The 14,430-nt window shown below is 39.3% G+C and overlaps 2 protein-coding genes across 10 annotated transcripts in view; one reads left to right on the forward strand and one right to left on the reverse strand.

Moving 5' to 3' along the window:
* Positions 1-7,874, forward strand: part of LOC107838885 — a 33,195-nt gene extending 25,321 nt beyond the window's left edge. For both annotated transcript variants that reach the window (XM_016682129.2, XM_016682128.2), the window contains 2 exons: positions 7,056-7,149; positions 7,353-7,874. In XM_016682129.2, the coding sequence (XP_016537615.1) occupies positions 7,056-7,149; positions 7,353-7,596 (338 nt within the window). In that variant the 3' untranslated portion in view covers positions 7,597-7,874. The remainder of the gene's footprint in view (positions 1-7,055; positions 7,150-7,352) is intronic.
* Positions 7,875-8,317: 443 nt separating this feature from the next.
* On the reverse strand, positions 8,318-14,176 carry LOC107838884 (UDP-sulfoquinovose synthase, chloroplastic). 8 transcript variants are annotated; one of them, XM_016682123.2, is made up of 4 exons: positions 13,950-14,176; positions 12,529-12,643; positions 10,989-12,071; positions 8,318-8,933 (listed from the first exon to the last, which is right to left on the reverse strand). In XM_016682123.2, exons 3-4 carry the CDS (start codon positions 12,039-12,041, stop codon positions 8,532-8,534), a joined length of 1,455 nt encoding a protein of 484 aa, XP_016537609.1. In that variant the 5' UTR covers positions 12,042-12,071; positions 12,529-12,643; positions 13,950-14,176; the 3' UTR covers positions 8,318-8,531. The 8 variants fall into 8 exon arrangements, with proteins under 8 accessions (XP_016537609.1, XP_016537608.1, XP_016537610.1 ...); XM_016682122.2 differs by having other exon boundaries at positions 12,539-12,643; positions 13,950-14,164; XM_016682124.2 differs by having other exon boundaries at positions 10,989-12,079; positions 13,950-14,163.
* Between the last annotated feature and the right edge of the window lie 254 nt (positions 14,177-14,430).

Below are 14,430 nucleotides of genomic sequence, written 5' to 3' on the forward strand. Positions count from 1 at the left end.
GAAATAAGCAAAGGTTAGAAGTCACCAGATTTCACTTGTAGACCAAGCCGGCAACCAAGCCCCGCGTCGACCTGCTGCCGGGGGATCGCTACTGAGATGGATCCGCGGCTGCCGGCTGAAGACCGAGCTACAGCTACTGCCCTGTTGTACGGCGCCGGCGGAGGGGGGGGGGTCTGGACAAAGAAGGGGGGGTACAGCAGGGGGGAACCGGATCTCGGCGACGGGGGTCGGTGACCGGCGGTCAGGTCCGGCGGTCAGCGTCGGTGACCGGCGGTCGGGTCGGCGCCGTAGGTCGGCGACGGCGACGGGGCCGGAGGGCCGAGGCGCGGGAGAGAGAGGGTACGGCGGTGACCGGCAGCAGGGTCGGCGCCGTAGGTCGACGACGGCGACGGAGCCAGAGACCGGCGACGGCGACGGAGACCGGCGACGGAGCCGGAGACCGGCGACGAAGCCGGAGACCGGCGACGGAGGTCGACGCCGGGGACCGGTGGTCGGGTCGGGTCGGCGCCGACGGTCGGCGACGGCGCCGAAGGCCGTGGACCGAGATAGAGAGTCTAGTGAGAGAGAGAGTCTAGTGAGAGAGAGAATAATGGATGGATATTGAAAACACTTTCAATTCATAGTAGTGACTTTTATAATTTTAATTTTACTTAAGACAATATTAAAGATGGTAAAAGAAAGGTACAAAACTTATAAAAAAAAAAAAAGAAAATTATTTACTTTTTATCAAAAATATTTTAGAACTTTGAATTAAATAACTCAAATTTTCATATTATTATATGAAGTTTTTACTATATTCAAGGTAATATATTGCAAACAAATGACTAAAATCTTATTAACTAGAATAATCTTTTTACGATAATACAATAAGCTTATTATGTGAAGTTAAAAGACGTTATGTGTTTTAAGAATGAATACCTCACTAAAAATATTAGTAAGTGTAAAAGAGGCAACTCTAAATTATTATTGTTATTGTGCGTATGTATATATACGTCGAGTCTCTTATCAATTTGATTTTAGGTCATTAATTTTATTGAGATACCCTCATATATTTTCCAGTTTACCCCTTTTCATTATGTTGTTTTTGACATAGTTCTAGACTTGTACTTATTTGTGTGCAAAATTGTGAGTGTGTCACTACACCAAAAGAGGCACGAAGAAGAAGAATGTTAGGTGTGTTGGGTTCGAAATCGAGAGGGTGTCATGCGGAAGCTTAAATTTTGCAAATCATAGCGAAGATAAATTAGATGACAAAGAAAAAAACATAATACTAAAACATATTATTGATATTTTGGTCAAACGACCTAAATATGAAAACTTATATTGAAAAATATACAAACAACAACAACAAACCCAGTGTATTCCCACATAGTGAGGTCTGGGGAGGGTAAGATGTACGCAGTCCATACTTTTACCTCTAAAGAAGTAGAAAGGCTGTTTCCGATAGACCCTCGGCTCGAGACATGGAATACTACACAAATACATAGTAAAGCATGGAACAAGATGGCATAACATAAATACGACACCCACAAGTAATAGAAAACAGAGAAAGTAAACAGATTCGTAATAAAGCATGAAACAAGGTATCATAACAAGAATAATACCACCACCAAGTAATTCCCTACACTAGCGACCCAAACTGACCCTAGTCTTCTACCTAATTCGCGTCCTCCAGATCTTCCTATCTAGGGTCATGCCCTCAGTGAGCTGTAACTGCTCCATGTTCCGCCTAATCACCTCTCCCCAGTACTTCTTTGGCCTACTCCTACCCCGCCTAAAATCATCCAAAGCTAACCTCTCACACCTACGAACCGGGGCATCCATGCCCCTCCTCATCACGTGTCTGAACCATCTCAATCGGACTTCCCGCATCTTATTCTCCACTGGAGTCACACCAACCTTCTCCCTGATAGTCTCATTCCGAACTCTATCCCCCCTAGTCAGCCCACACATCCAACGCAAGATCCGCATTTTCGCCACCTTCATTTTTTGAATGTGGGAGTTCTTAACTGGCCAACACTTCGCTCCATACAATATGGCCGAACGGACTGCCACCTTGTAGAATTTGCCTTTAAGCTTGAGCGGCACCTTCTTATCGCACAACACCCCCGAAGCGAGCTTCCACTTCATCCATCCCGCCCCAATACGGTGCGAGACATCCTCGTCAATCTCACCGTTATCCTAAATCACGGCCCCGAGATACTTGAAACTATCCCTCTTACATACCACCTGTGATTCCAACTTCACTACCACCTCATTCTTCAGCCTTACGTCATTAAACTTGCATTCCAAATACTGTCTTGCTCCTACTCAACCTGAACCCTTTAGACTCAAGAGTTTGTCTTCACACCTCTAATTTATCATTCACACCTCCCCGCGTCTCATCAATCAAAACTACATTATCTGCAAAAAGCATACACCAAGGCACCTCTCCTTGGATACGCCGCGTCAACACATCCATCACCAAAGCAAACAAAAAGGGACTAAGAGTAGATCCCTGATGCAATCCTGTCAAGACAGTGCAATACTCTAAGTCTCCTCCCGCCGTCCTCACCTGAGTTTTAGTTCCATCATACATGTCCTTAATTGCTCTGATATATGCCACCGAGACTCCACTCACCTCCAAGCATCTCCAAAGCACCTCCCTGGAAACTTTATCGTATGCCTTCTCCAAGTCGATAAACACTATGTGCAGGTCCTTCTTCCTTTTCCTATACTGTTCCACCACCCTTCATACCAGGTGAATTGCCTCCGTCGTCGAGCGGCCAGGCATTAATCCAAACTGGTTCTCCGGAATAGACACTATCCGTCTCAGCCTCACCTCGACCACTCTCTCCCAAATTCAATAACTTAATACCCCTATAGTTATTGCAACTCTGAATGTCACCCTTGTTCTTATAAAGAGGGATCATAGTACTCCACCTCCAAGCCTCGGGCATTTTCGCCGTCTTGAAAATTTTGTTAAACAATCCAGTCAACCACCTTAAACCAGCCTCGCCAGAAAACTTCCAAAAATCCACCGGTATCTCATCAGGCCCCGTCGCCCTACCCCTTCGCATTCTGCGAACAGCCTCTCTAACCTCCTCTACCTTAAAACGTCTACAATAACTAAAATCCCGACACTCCTCTGAGTGCTCCAGCTCCCCTAACACAATAGCTCTATCCTCTTCGTCATTCAAGAGCCTATGAAAATACGACTGCCATCTATTCTTAATGTGGCCGTCCTCCACCAACACTGTACCGTCCTCCCCCTTAATGTACTTCACCTGGTCGAGGTCACGACCCTTCCTCTCCCTAGCCTTAGTGAGTCTAAACAACTTTTTCCCCTTCTTTCTCCTGTAACCCCGCATACAAGCTCTCAAAAGCTGTCGTCTTAGCCTTCGTAACTGCTAACTTAGCCTCCTTCCTAGCTAACTTGTACTCTTTCCTGTTTACCCGCTTCTCTTCTTCGTCCTTACTCTCAACCAACTTAGCATACACCCCTTTTTTGGTCTCCACTTTCTTCTTACCCTCTTCATTCCACCACCAATCCCCCCGATGATGCCCGGCCCGGCCCCTAGAAACACCCAACACCTCACTAGCATTCTCCTTGATGCACCTAGCCACCACGTCCCCCCTACACTCCTACACCCCCATTCCCGCCAACTTCTCCCATATCTCTCACGCATTCACTGGCGTCAAGCCGCCCGACTTAATTCTAAGTCTACACTCCTCACCCCTTCTTTTCCTATCCTTCCTTATACCCAAATCCATAACCAAGAGCCTATGCTAGGTCGAAAGATTCTCACTCGGGATGACCCTACAGTCCTTACACAACACCCTATCCCCTTTCCTAAGCAACAAAAAGTCAATCTGGGTCTTGGCTATCGCGCTTCGGAAGGTGATCAGGTGATCGTCCTTCTTCGGGAAGCCCGAGTTCACCACCACCAGCCCAAAGGACCTCGCAAAATCCAATAGAGTAGCCCTCTCTTCATTTCTTTCCCCAAAACCAAAACTACCATGCACATCACCAAAGCCTCCCGGTAACGCCCCGATGTGCCCATTGAAATCTCCTGCTACAACAATCTTCTCCAAGCTAGGCACGCCTCTTACCACCTCATCCAAAGCCTCCTAAAACCGCATCTTCTCCTCCCCATCCAAGCCCACTTGCGGCGCATAAGCACTACACACGTTCAGGGTAAACCCCCCAATGACCAACTTAATAGTCATCAACCTATCGCTGATCCTCTTTACCTCTACTACCTGACCTCTAAGCTCTTCATCTACTAAGATGCCAACTCCATTCCTATGCCTCTCGCTCCCAGAGTACCAAAGCTTGTATCCGTCCACATCCCTAGCCTTAGACCCTACCCACTTGGTCTTTTGAACACGCGCAATATTAATCTTCCTCTTTCTAAGAATCTTCACAAGCTCTATGGACTTACCTTGAAGAGTCCCTATATTCCAAGACCCAACCCTCAGCCTACCATCTCTATCCACACGTCTTCCTCTACCGCCCTTGAGGCCAAACCTTGGCCACCCTCCCACCCCCGTCCTTTCCTCTTCCCCCGCCGTCACAATGGCCCCCCGCCCCAACCCCCTCGGACATGATCTTATCCAACCATCAACGCCCACAGCCACTACTACAAGAAAATATAAGAAAATCTAAACAATGGTAGTAACAAAGCAGCAGCAGGAAATACAAGGCTCACACAAATTAGAAGAAATAATCTAGAAACAAAACTAAACTCAAATAGGGAGAAAAAACAAAACCGAGGTAAGGACAAAACTAACAGTAAGAAAAATAGAGCACACTAATGGCCTGGCATCAAGGAAAAGACAAGGAGCAAAATAATATAAAGAAATCAAACTATATAAAGTTACGAAAGAACCAAAGTTTGGATGTCACCGGGACGCCTCCGTGCTGCTGATCCGGCAATGTTGGTGTTAAAAAGTGTTTGCCGAAATAAGGTTGACGGGAAAGAGGCCGCTGGTTACGTCGCCGGAATGTCCCGAAGCTTCGCCGAAGTGGTGGACAATAAAATCTCCAAATTAGCTTCCGAATGTTTTCGATTGATGAAGAAGAGAATAAAGCAGTTTCGGAATCTTAATAGGTACCAAATCTCGACTATCAACCAAATCGAACACTAAAATATCCCGAACAAAAATTAATTTAAACGAACACGAAGATCCAATGAACAGCCCGAAGCAGAAATAACGAAAATCCAGAAGAAAACGTACTCGGTTTTGTCGGAACAGTATCGATGAAGAGAGGCTGCCGGTTTTCTTCTCTGTTTCAACAGGAAAACACCTTTTTGAGCTATCCCCGATGGCAAGAGAGAGCTTGCGAACCGGCAACACGGTGGTTGAGGGTTTTGGATCAGGTTGGAGGGCTGCTGGCGGAGCGATGGCAGTGGCGCTGGTTGTCGCCTCGTTCGGAGAGGAAAGGAGTGGAGTTCGCCGGTAACGGAGAAATCAGCGGTGCTAGTTATGGGGTTCGCCGGAGGATGATATGGCGACGACAGTGACGACAAGGAGGCCGTTTCGTCGGTGGTAGGAGAGTAATAGTGGTTCGTTCGCCGGTGATTGGTGGTTGACGGAGGGAGCAACGGTTGCTGGTTTTTAGAGAGAGAGAAGGAAGAGAGAAGGAAGAGAGAAGAGAGAGAAGGCCGTTCATTATATATTGAAAAATATAAAACCTGAAAAAAGCATAAAACATGTTAGGAGAAATCTCCCCCTAAATAAGATTCTTTGATAACTACATTGTGGATGCTATCGTATTATGATATGAGAAGGGGAGTCTTTCATTTATAGAGTTTCAAAACCTTTCCTAAAAAAAAAGGTTGCCAAATATGAAAAAGTTTTATGTTTTTCTTTTTAGGAAAATTAAAAGTAATTATGATATTACTTTTATTTTCCTTTTAAGAAAAGTAAAACTTAAATTTGATAAGAAAATCAGGGCAAAATCCCTAACAAATCTCTCATTTTTGGCTTGATTTTCTTGACATAATTTGATCCACCTTTTTCGCGTGCATGATCTTCGCTTTGTACATAATCTTCATCACTGCTGCTTGCCATGATTAAAAATAAGATTTAAATACTACGGTTAAAAGTGAGTTAAAAATAAATATTTTATTTTTATTTTTAAAGATGCAACAACAGGAATGTCGAAATATACTTAAAACTTCTTCTCCACATGTAAATTGAACAAAAAATCTTCATTATCATCAAATTGATTGCAAATTGATTAGAACCGCGTTGAACTTGTCTTTAATCTCGTTTCACCAAACTATTGGACCTTTGAACTGTAGGCTCTGATATCACTTGTTGGGTTTGAAATCGAGAGGGCGTCATGCAGAAGCTTAAAGTTTGCAAACCATGACGAAAATAAATCAGATGACAAAGAAAAAAACATAACACTAAAATATATTATTGATATTTTGGTCAAACGACCTACGTATAAAAATTAATATTGAAAAATATGAAACCTATTGAAAAAACATAAAACATGTTGTGAGAGATCTGCCCCTAAACAAGATACATAAAACATGTTGTGAGAGATCTGCCTCTAAATAAGATTTTTTGATGACTACATTATGGATGCTAGTGTTATGATATTTATAGAGTTTCAAAACCTTTTCTCCAAGAAAGAGATTTGCCAAATATGGAAAAATTTTATGTTTTGCTTTTAGAAAAAGTAAAAGTAATTATGTACTACTTTTAAGAAAAGTAAAACTTGAATTCGGTAAGAAAATAACTTGAATTCGGTAAGAAAATCAGGCAAAACCCTAACAAGGTAAACTTCTATGTAATCTGTAATTTATGTGGTTGCTTTCCCACTATCTTAGGCTGAGAGATTTCTGTTTTTTATTTTCTATTCTGATATTCCGATACTCCTTATCGAGATTATACTGACCACACGACTGGATAACACTACTTTTGAGGAAAAACAATGAGAAAGTCTAATTTAATATACTCACGAATGATATGATAAATCAAATCCCTACTTTTTCCGTGAATTTTAAGTTTACCTTCAGCTGTTAATTCTCCACTCTGCCATCTCTTGCTATTTGCAGGAAGATTTGAATATCGTGTCACTGAGAAAAGTTTGATGGATCGTCTAACAACTGATATTCGTGGAGCATGTCAAAATATTCCCAATAGATGCAGGTCAGGAATTGATATTGATTATAACTAGTGATTATTAAATATTCTCGTCATATCTCACTGTGCAATACAACTTTTTTCAACAGTTGAACACTGATTTGTGTTTTGTGCCCGTTGTGTACACGTCTCAGTATGAGGCTACTTTTGCTTGTGAATGACTATTTGTTCATCAACTGTGTATTAAATGTGTTTGGTTAATATAATAGGGTATTGACAGTCCATGGTTCAATGGACGAAATGGTGCCAGTCGAAGACGCTATGGAATTCGCCAAGAATGTGCCAAATCATAAATTACAAATTATTGAAGGAGCTGATCATGAATTTACTTCTCATCAAGATGAGTTGTCTTCCGCTGTGTTGGCTTTTGTGAAAGTGGATTTACGTGGAAATTACATGGCTATGCCATCTCAATCATGCAAACCGAGTGGACATATACATTCACGATTATGATTCAGTATCTTTCAGTTGTGTACAAGTTAACTATTTAGTAACAAAGTAGCCACCGAAACAACTTCGAAGTGAATATAATCATTGTCATTCATCACTAACTATATTAAGTTCTTGAAGGACCAAATATGAGAATTCGCGAGATCACATGAAATTTAGTATTTGAGTATGTATAGATTAGATACTAAAGAAGATGGGGAAGAGTGCATGAAAAGAATAATATTATAATACTAATGGGGTTGTTTTCTTTCCAAGTTTGCTGGGAAGAACATCTTTCAACATATTCTTTGAACTTATGTACAAGTCAAATTTGAACACTGATTTATTCATGTGAAATGTTGAAATTGCTTTTCGTTCATTTTCTTGGGTGTTTCTAAGGTCCGAGAGCTGCAGAGATGGTGTCGAGGCTATGCCGTACTACATTGTTCATTGCCAGCATTCATTACAAGCAAAGACATCATAGGAGATGTCCTAATTATCTCAAAAGTTAAAATCATTTTCACAAAGTTATTTAACCTTTATCGTCTTTCTTTGAACATTATGACTCTACAAGCCAGTAAACGTTTATCTCCAAACATAATTCAGTCTCTGGAAGTATAGACCTTATAGGAAACCCATCTCTTCAGTGACTATGCAAGCAAAAGAACCCATCGCTTCAGTGACTATGCAAGCAACAGTACATACTGAGAATCTGCCAAAATGAGGAGATCGGGGAACAGGTCTATGTAGTGAAAACTAAATTGACAAGTACTCCACATATAAGTTTCAGGCTTGAAACACGTCCTGAAGACATCAACAACCTTCACAAGCTTCTGAATACAATAAATACTCCCCAAAATTACAACATAATAGTGTGCAAGGCGTTATAAAAATACTACAGCTCCTACTTAAAATGACAAATGAGAACTCTTGAGTCTTTTTATAATTGTCTGAGTGATTTATGCTGCAACCGTCCTTGGCTTCACCCCAATTTTTTTCCAAGAAACACTAGGCATTATCTGCTTTGCGTCAACACGATCCTTAAATTGAACAGCAAAGTTCAATAGTGAGTCAAGAAGAGAATCAGAAAGAAGGTGAGGTTGTAGGCCCAGCTCAATTAGTTTAGTATGTTTGGCATTGTAGTAGTGTTCCTCTGCTTCTACTCTTGGATTGGGCACTGATATGGTCTTCACCTCAAGGCCAAGTTTTTCGCCTGCCTTGGTGACAAGGGCTGCAAGCGTATTTACAGAAAACTGTTCTGTGAATTGGTTGAAAACCCGGAATTCTCCTGGTTGTGCTGGATTGGCAATTGCAATCTCAACACATTGAACTGTATCTCTAATATCTAAATATCCCCTGGTCTGTACAGCACAAAAAACATACGTTGGAAAAGCCAGGAATACTATGAAACAGCGAACAACTTATTGTCAGGGGGTAATAGGTCAAGACGCTCATAAATCCATGCAAACAGTTAGCGGGAGCCCCATCTCAAGGAAGGAAGCCACTCAAATTCACATTTTGTTATTTTCTAAAGACCATACTGGTCCCGTTTTCACCACTTTTTTGCTTTGCAATAATTGTGTTGGAATCCAATTCTCAATACCTTCCATTTCCAGCAACAATCTCCAACTGTACAAAAATTTACTTTCCGTAGATTTTGCTAATTTTGGTGCAATGAATTACGAACGCATAAACGGAATAAATATCAGCATATATTCAGCAGTTGGGGAAAATAAATGCAGAATACGTCTACAGTCCAGTGATTTAAGCATTTCCTATTTAGAAGGTTCCTCAGGGCTCAGACCCTTCCTGATTTTTAAAAAAGAGTTTTCCAGTCCATATCGCGGAATTGAATGGTTAGTCATTGGCAATGGAAAAATAAGTTGCATCTTAACTTTAGATGAGAACAGTCTATGGATCATGTCACCGATTATTGAAGTTCACCCTGTCTATGATCCCAACAACAATTTTTAACTGATAAGTTCGTCCGAAAGAACAAATTTTTCACAATAAGAGAGGGATTCAATGTATATCGTTACTTATGCACTTAATAAAAGCTAGAAAAGAAGTTTCACTCGAGGATCTTTGGATAGAACTCAAGAGTTTTTCAATAGAATTAGTTGTTTATCTATAATCTATATCTATAATCAATATCTATAATCTATAATATATTAAAAATGTGAAACCTTAGAAAAGTTAATTGAATTCTTTGTTCTGCATTAAAACATCCCGTAATAGACAAAATCGTCTTTTCACCTTTTTTTCTTCAATTATTATTTAATAAATATATGAATAATTAATGTTGGTAAGTTTTTTTTCTCCTTGTATGTGGTAAAAAAGGAATCTCAAAATCTATGGTAACAGAAAAAAGGTTTATAGGCCTTTTTCTTTTTGTATATGTGAAAAAAGAGTCCCAAAATCTATGAGAATAGAAAAAAGGAAAACATTTATAGGGTTTTTCTTTCACAAATTAATATTGATATCTCTTTTAGTTAATAAATAGCTTGCTAACCTTCTTTTCTGTCTACGGTTGTATATATGTTCTAGCTTATGTGAACGAACCTTTTTAAAATTATAAAAGCATATAACCAAGTTAAACGAGAAATTAAATTAGCAAAAAGGTTAAATTATTTCTTCATATACGCTATGGTAGGTTTTCTTCTACGTTTTTCTCTTATTTTGATTTAACTCGTCTTCTGACAATCATTATTAGTATTAGTCTTCTATTTTTCTTTATTTCTTTTAGTTAATAATTTTAAAGTTTATATATGAATTATTCATAATCAACATTAACAATGAATTATGATTTTGATAATTTCTCACGTTTCTTTTTAATTTGGTCCTATTTGCTGAACAAGAACATAGCAACTATAGGTGCTTGTCCCCATGCATAGTGGCAACATGATTAAAGAGAGGGAAGCATCAATAAACGTACAACTAATAAAATACGATTACTAATATTCAAGGTAACCCATGTACTCATTTTGTGATATTCTTTTAAGGAAAAATATTAACCCCCGTTTAAAAAAGAATGACCCACTTTCCTTTTTAGTTCGTTTAAAAAAGAATGACCCCTTTCCCTTTTTAGCAACTTTTAAATTTTAACTTTCCATGTGGCATGTTTAAGACAACAAGATTGAAGAGCATTTTGGTACATTTGACATATCTTTAATTTAAGAGCACAAAATTCAAAAGTTTCTTTATTTTCTTAAACTCGGTGTCAAGTCAAACTAGGTTATTCTTTTTGAAATGGAGGGAGTATATTTATTTAAAGTCAATTGTTATTTTTCAATCATTTATTCTTTTATAAATATTTCATGTTGATTGGAGGCTTGACGTGAAACACACGTGCAACTCACGTACACTAATCTAGTTCATTAAAATGCAGGACCACATGGAACGAGAGAAGTTCGTACCTGCCCTCCTTTACCATACACCGTAAGTGGATGTCCAACAGCAGCCTGCACACAGAATCGATTTAATGCAGTTCCGAATACAGCATCATAATCAAGTCGGTTAACCAGCTCCTCATGCATTGCAGTTTCATCAGTCCTCACCCCATATACAACTCCCTGGTTCAAGTCAGTAGCTCTGATTCCCCATGCCTTGCAAGTAAAGGCTATGTTGTGGGAATCATGGACTTTACTCAAATGATAGAAAGAGCTTGCTTGCTTGGGATAAGGAAGAGTGTCTTTTCTTCCATTATGAGTGATAGTTATATAACCTTCTTCAATATCTATGTTAGGGGTCCCATATTCCCCCATTGTCCCGAGTTTGACCAAATGACACTCTTCCCTAAACTCCTTTATGGCAAATAGTACATTAAGTGTCCCTATCACATTATTATGTTGGGTATAAACAGCTCTTGACCTATCAATCATAGAATAAGGTGCAGACCTCTGCTCTCCAAAATGGACAACAGCATCAGGTTGAAAGGATTTGAAGGCTTCTGCCAAGAAGTCAAATTCACATATATCACCAACAAACAGTTGAATGTCTTTCCCTGTGAGTGATTTCCAACGCCTTGTGCGATTATGGATAGATGAGATGGGTGTTAGAGAATCTAGACCAAGCTGGTCGTCAAATAGGCGACGGATAAGGTTGTCAACAATGGCAACTTCATATCCTTTGTTGGATAGGTGGAGAGCAGTAGCCCAGCCACAATAGCCATCACCACCAATGACCATGACCTTCTTCCTAGAGGAGGCTCCATCAGCGGTCTGTTGAGAGCCAGAGTCATTATGGGTTTTGGCTTTTTGGCTCATGGAAACAACTGAAGTTCTGATCACATATTTTGCAGACCTTTTGCTTTGCAAACTTAGGTTTTTCAAGGGTAAAAACGAGATTCCCATATTAAAAGATGTTGGAATAGGAGTAGAGCATTGGTTAATTGACTTGAAATGCAGCTTGTTGCTGGAAGAGACATCTAAAGAACAAGTTGTAGAAAGTAAATGTGCAATGATAGCCATCTCGACTTGAGCCTACCAACTTTCTTAAACCTGCAAAACTAAGAGAAAAAGAATCAGAGCAGAATGCAGATTATGATTCTATCTAGGAAATACAAAAAAGGAAAGCTAGTTTCAGGGAAACTGACAAGTATCCTCTGGGAAAGCAGTGTCAGAAAACTGAAAAACCAAAAAAATAAACAGCAAGTGTCCTCTTAGCATTGAAAAATCATTCTGTTAGATCTTAGATTTCCTTCTCTTTTTCATTAATGGAAACAGATTTCAATCATAGATAGAATTAAAGATTGGATGGCTTATACCCTTTTACAACATTCTTCCTAAGAGATTTGGCCAAAGTTTTGAAAGAAAAATGCTTGACAAAGACTGTATGATCATCCTTAGGGAGGGTGTTTATATTACAGAATCAAAGTTGAAACAGAATACAACATTACAACATGATAAATTGCAAGTATTGTTACAAGGAATAAAGAAGCAAAAAACAGATGTGTACAGTGTCGAACCAGCATGAGAACAATATTGTAGGAGCAGGTGGAAGATCTGAAAAGTTCTTTCCTGCCAGTTCGCCCAAAATTTGAAGGTTTAAGAAAATTTTCAGAATTGTGGTCCTGGAAATGTGGACAGATAGTTGTAAGATTGACAGTAGCAATCAAATTAGTTGATTTGTTTGCTACACATTCAGAATGCAACAAGGACCATCCTAATCCTTGCCTATTGCAGGAATCACAAGAGATGCATGCAGTGAATGTCATCTGGAAACACCGGCTGATGAAATATCAGCCTGGATCACTACTCATCAAGATGAAGTTGCTTAATTGAAAGGATAATATAGCACAAACATTTGTTTGATAATTTTGTTTTATCAAAGTCATGATGACGCTTCCAACACTAATTGAGCATTTCACTTAAAACAGTTTTGTCAATCCTCAGCTAGGACCAACCAAAGCATCTTGATGTAATACAACTTCCTATTTCAAATAGAGTGGAAATATGAGTTGATTTTACAGCATTATAGCATAAGCAGTGTTCCAAAGAGATGGTTAAACGAAACAACAACTTTCTTTCATCACTTCAAATAAGGATAAGGTCAGTTAAACCATCATAGGGTTAACAATGCAATAGTGTCACTACGAGCAAAGCCCAAAAAATGGCAAGACTAAATAGTACTCCCTCCGTTTCGGAAGAAATGAGTTGTTGGGGTATTTATTGGTGTTCCAAAATAAGTGAATTGTTGAATTTTTTTCCAAAATTACCCTTACGATTTGACAAGCAAAAGAGACTGCAGCCAATAGCATTACCAAGGTCAGCTTTTTCCTTTTTTGGGTAAAAGAGACTTCAAGGGTAAAAATAGAAATTTATGTTGATGTTTTTTTCTTAATCTGTGTGCCAAAATCCAACAATTCATTTATTTCGAAACGGAGGGAGTATATTCTTTGCCAAGTGATGGATTTTGCATTATGGAATGCTCAAAAACCAAACACGTTTTCAATATTGAAATAAACTTCCCTCCCAGTTTTAGTCTAGTCCGGAAATCATCCGTGATGAGAGAACAACAACAAAGCATGTGCATCATATATATTGTATATTGACACTATTTAGTTAAACACCAAGTTCAGAACAAAATCTGTCCACCTACTAAGGAAAGAAAAAGGAAACGGAATAGTCTACACAAAATTGACATGCAGTTTACTTACGAAGGTAAGAGCCGAACTTTGGTAGACAACAGACTAGAAAAGGAAATACTTAGTTGACTACATAAAGCCGAACACATGAAAGCGTCACCAAGAAATTTAAAGCAGCTTTACATCTGGAACTAAAATGGTCACTATATATATAGTACAAGAATCAACTTTTGGAACTAAGAATTTCACCAAATATTACAACAAAAGCAAGTTCCGAAGCTAAAAGGGTCACCTCGAGAAGAGGGCGATGCTTGGCAGAGATAAAATCCTTAGTAGAGAAATGGAGAGGGAAAGGTATCCTCAGTTAATAAGTGTTGGGGCTAAGATTTTCATGTCTCTGGAAGCATCATAGTTTTGCCCAAAGGATATTCTTTACATCCCAAGATTGCTGCCGCCGAAATTACAGCTTTGTCCCCCGTACGCTCTTTCAATTTGTCACTTGAAAATTTGTGAGCTCCTGTAACACTTCGGGGCCAATATTTATACTCCCTCAATTAAAAATAAATAAATATCTACTTTTCTTTTTAATCTATTTAAAAAGAAATGATCATTTTTTTTATAGTACTTTAATTTTAACTTTTTACATGGCATGTTTAGAATCATAAGATTAAAGGATATTTTAGTACATATGACACAACTTTAATTTAAGGTCATAAAATTCAAAAGTCTTCTTTATTTTCTTAAAAATTTGTGCCAAGTCAAAGTAAGTCATT

This window comes from Capsicum annuum, chromosome 8 (assembly GCF_002878395.1).
Source record: "Capsicum annuum cultivar UCD-10X-F1 chromosome 8, UCD10Xv1.1, whole genome shotgun sequence".
NCBI lineage: Eukaryota > Viridiplantae > Streptophyta > Magnoliopsida > Solanales > Solanaceae > Capsicum > Capsicum annuum.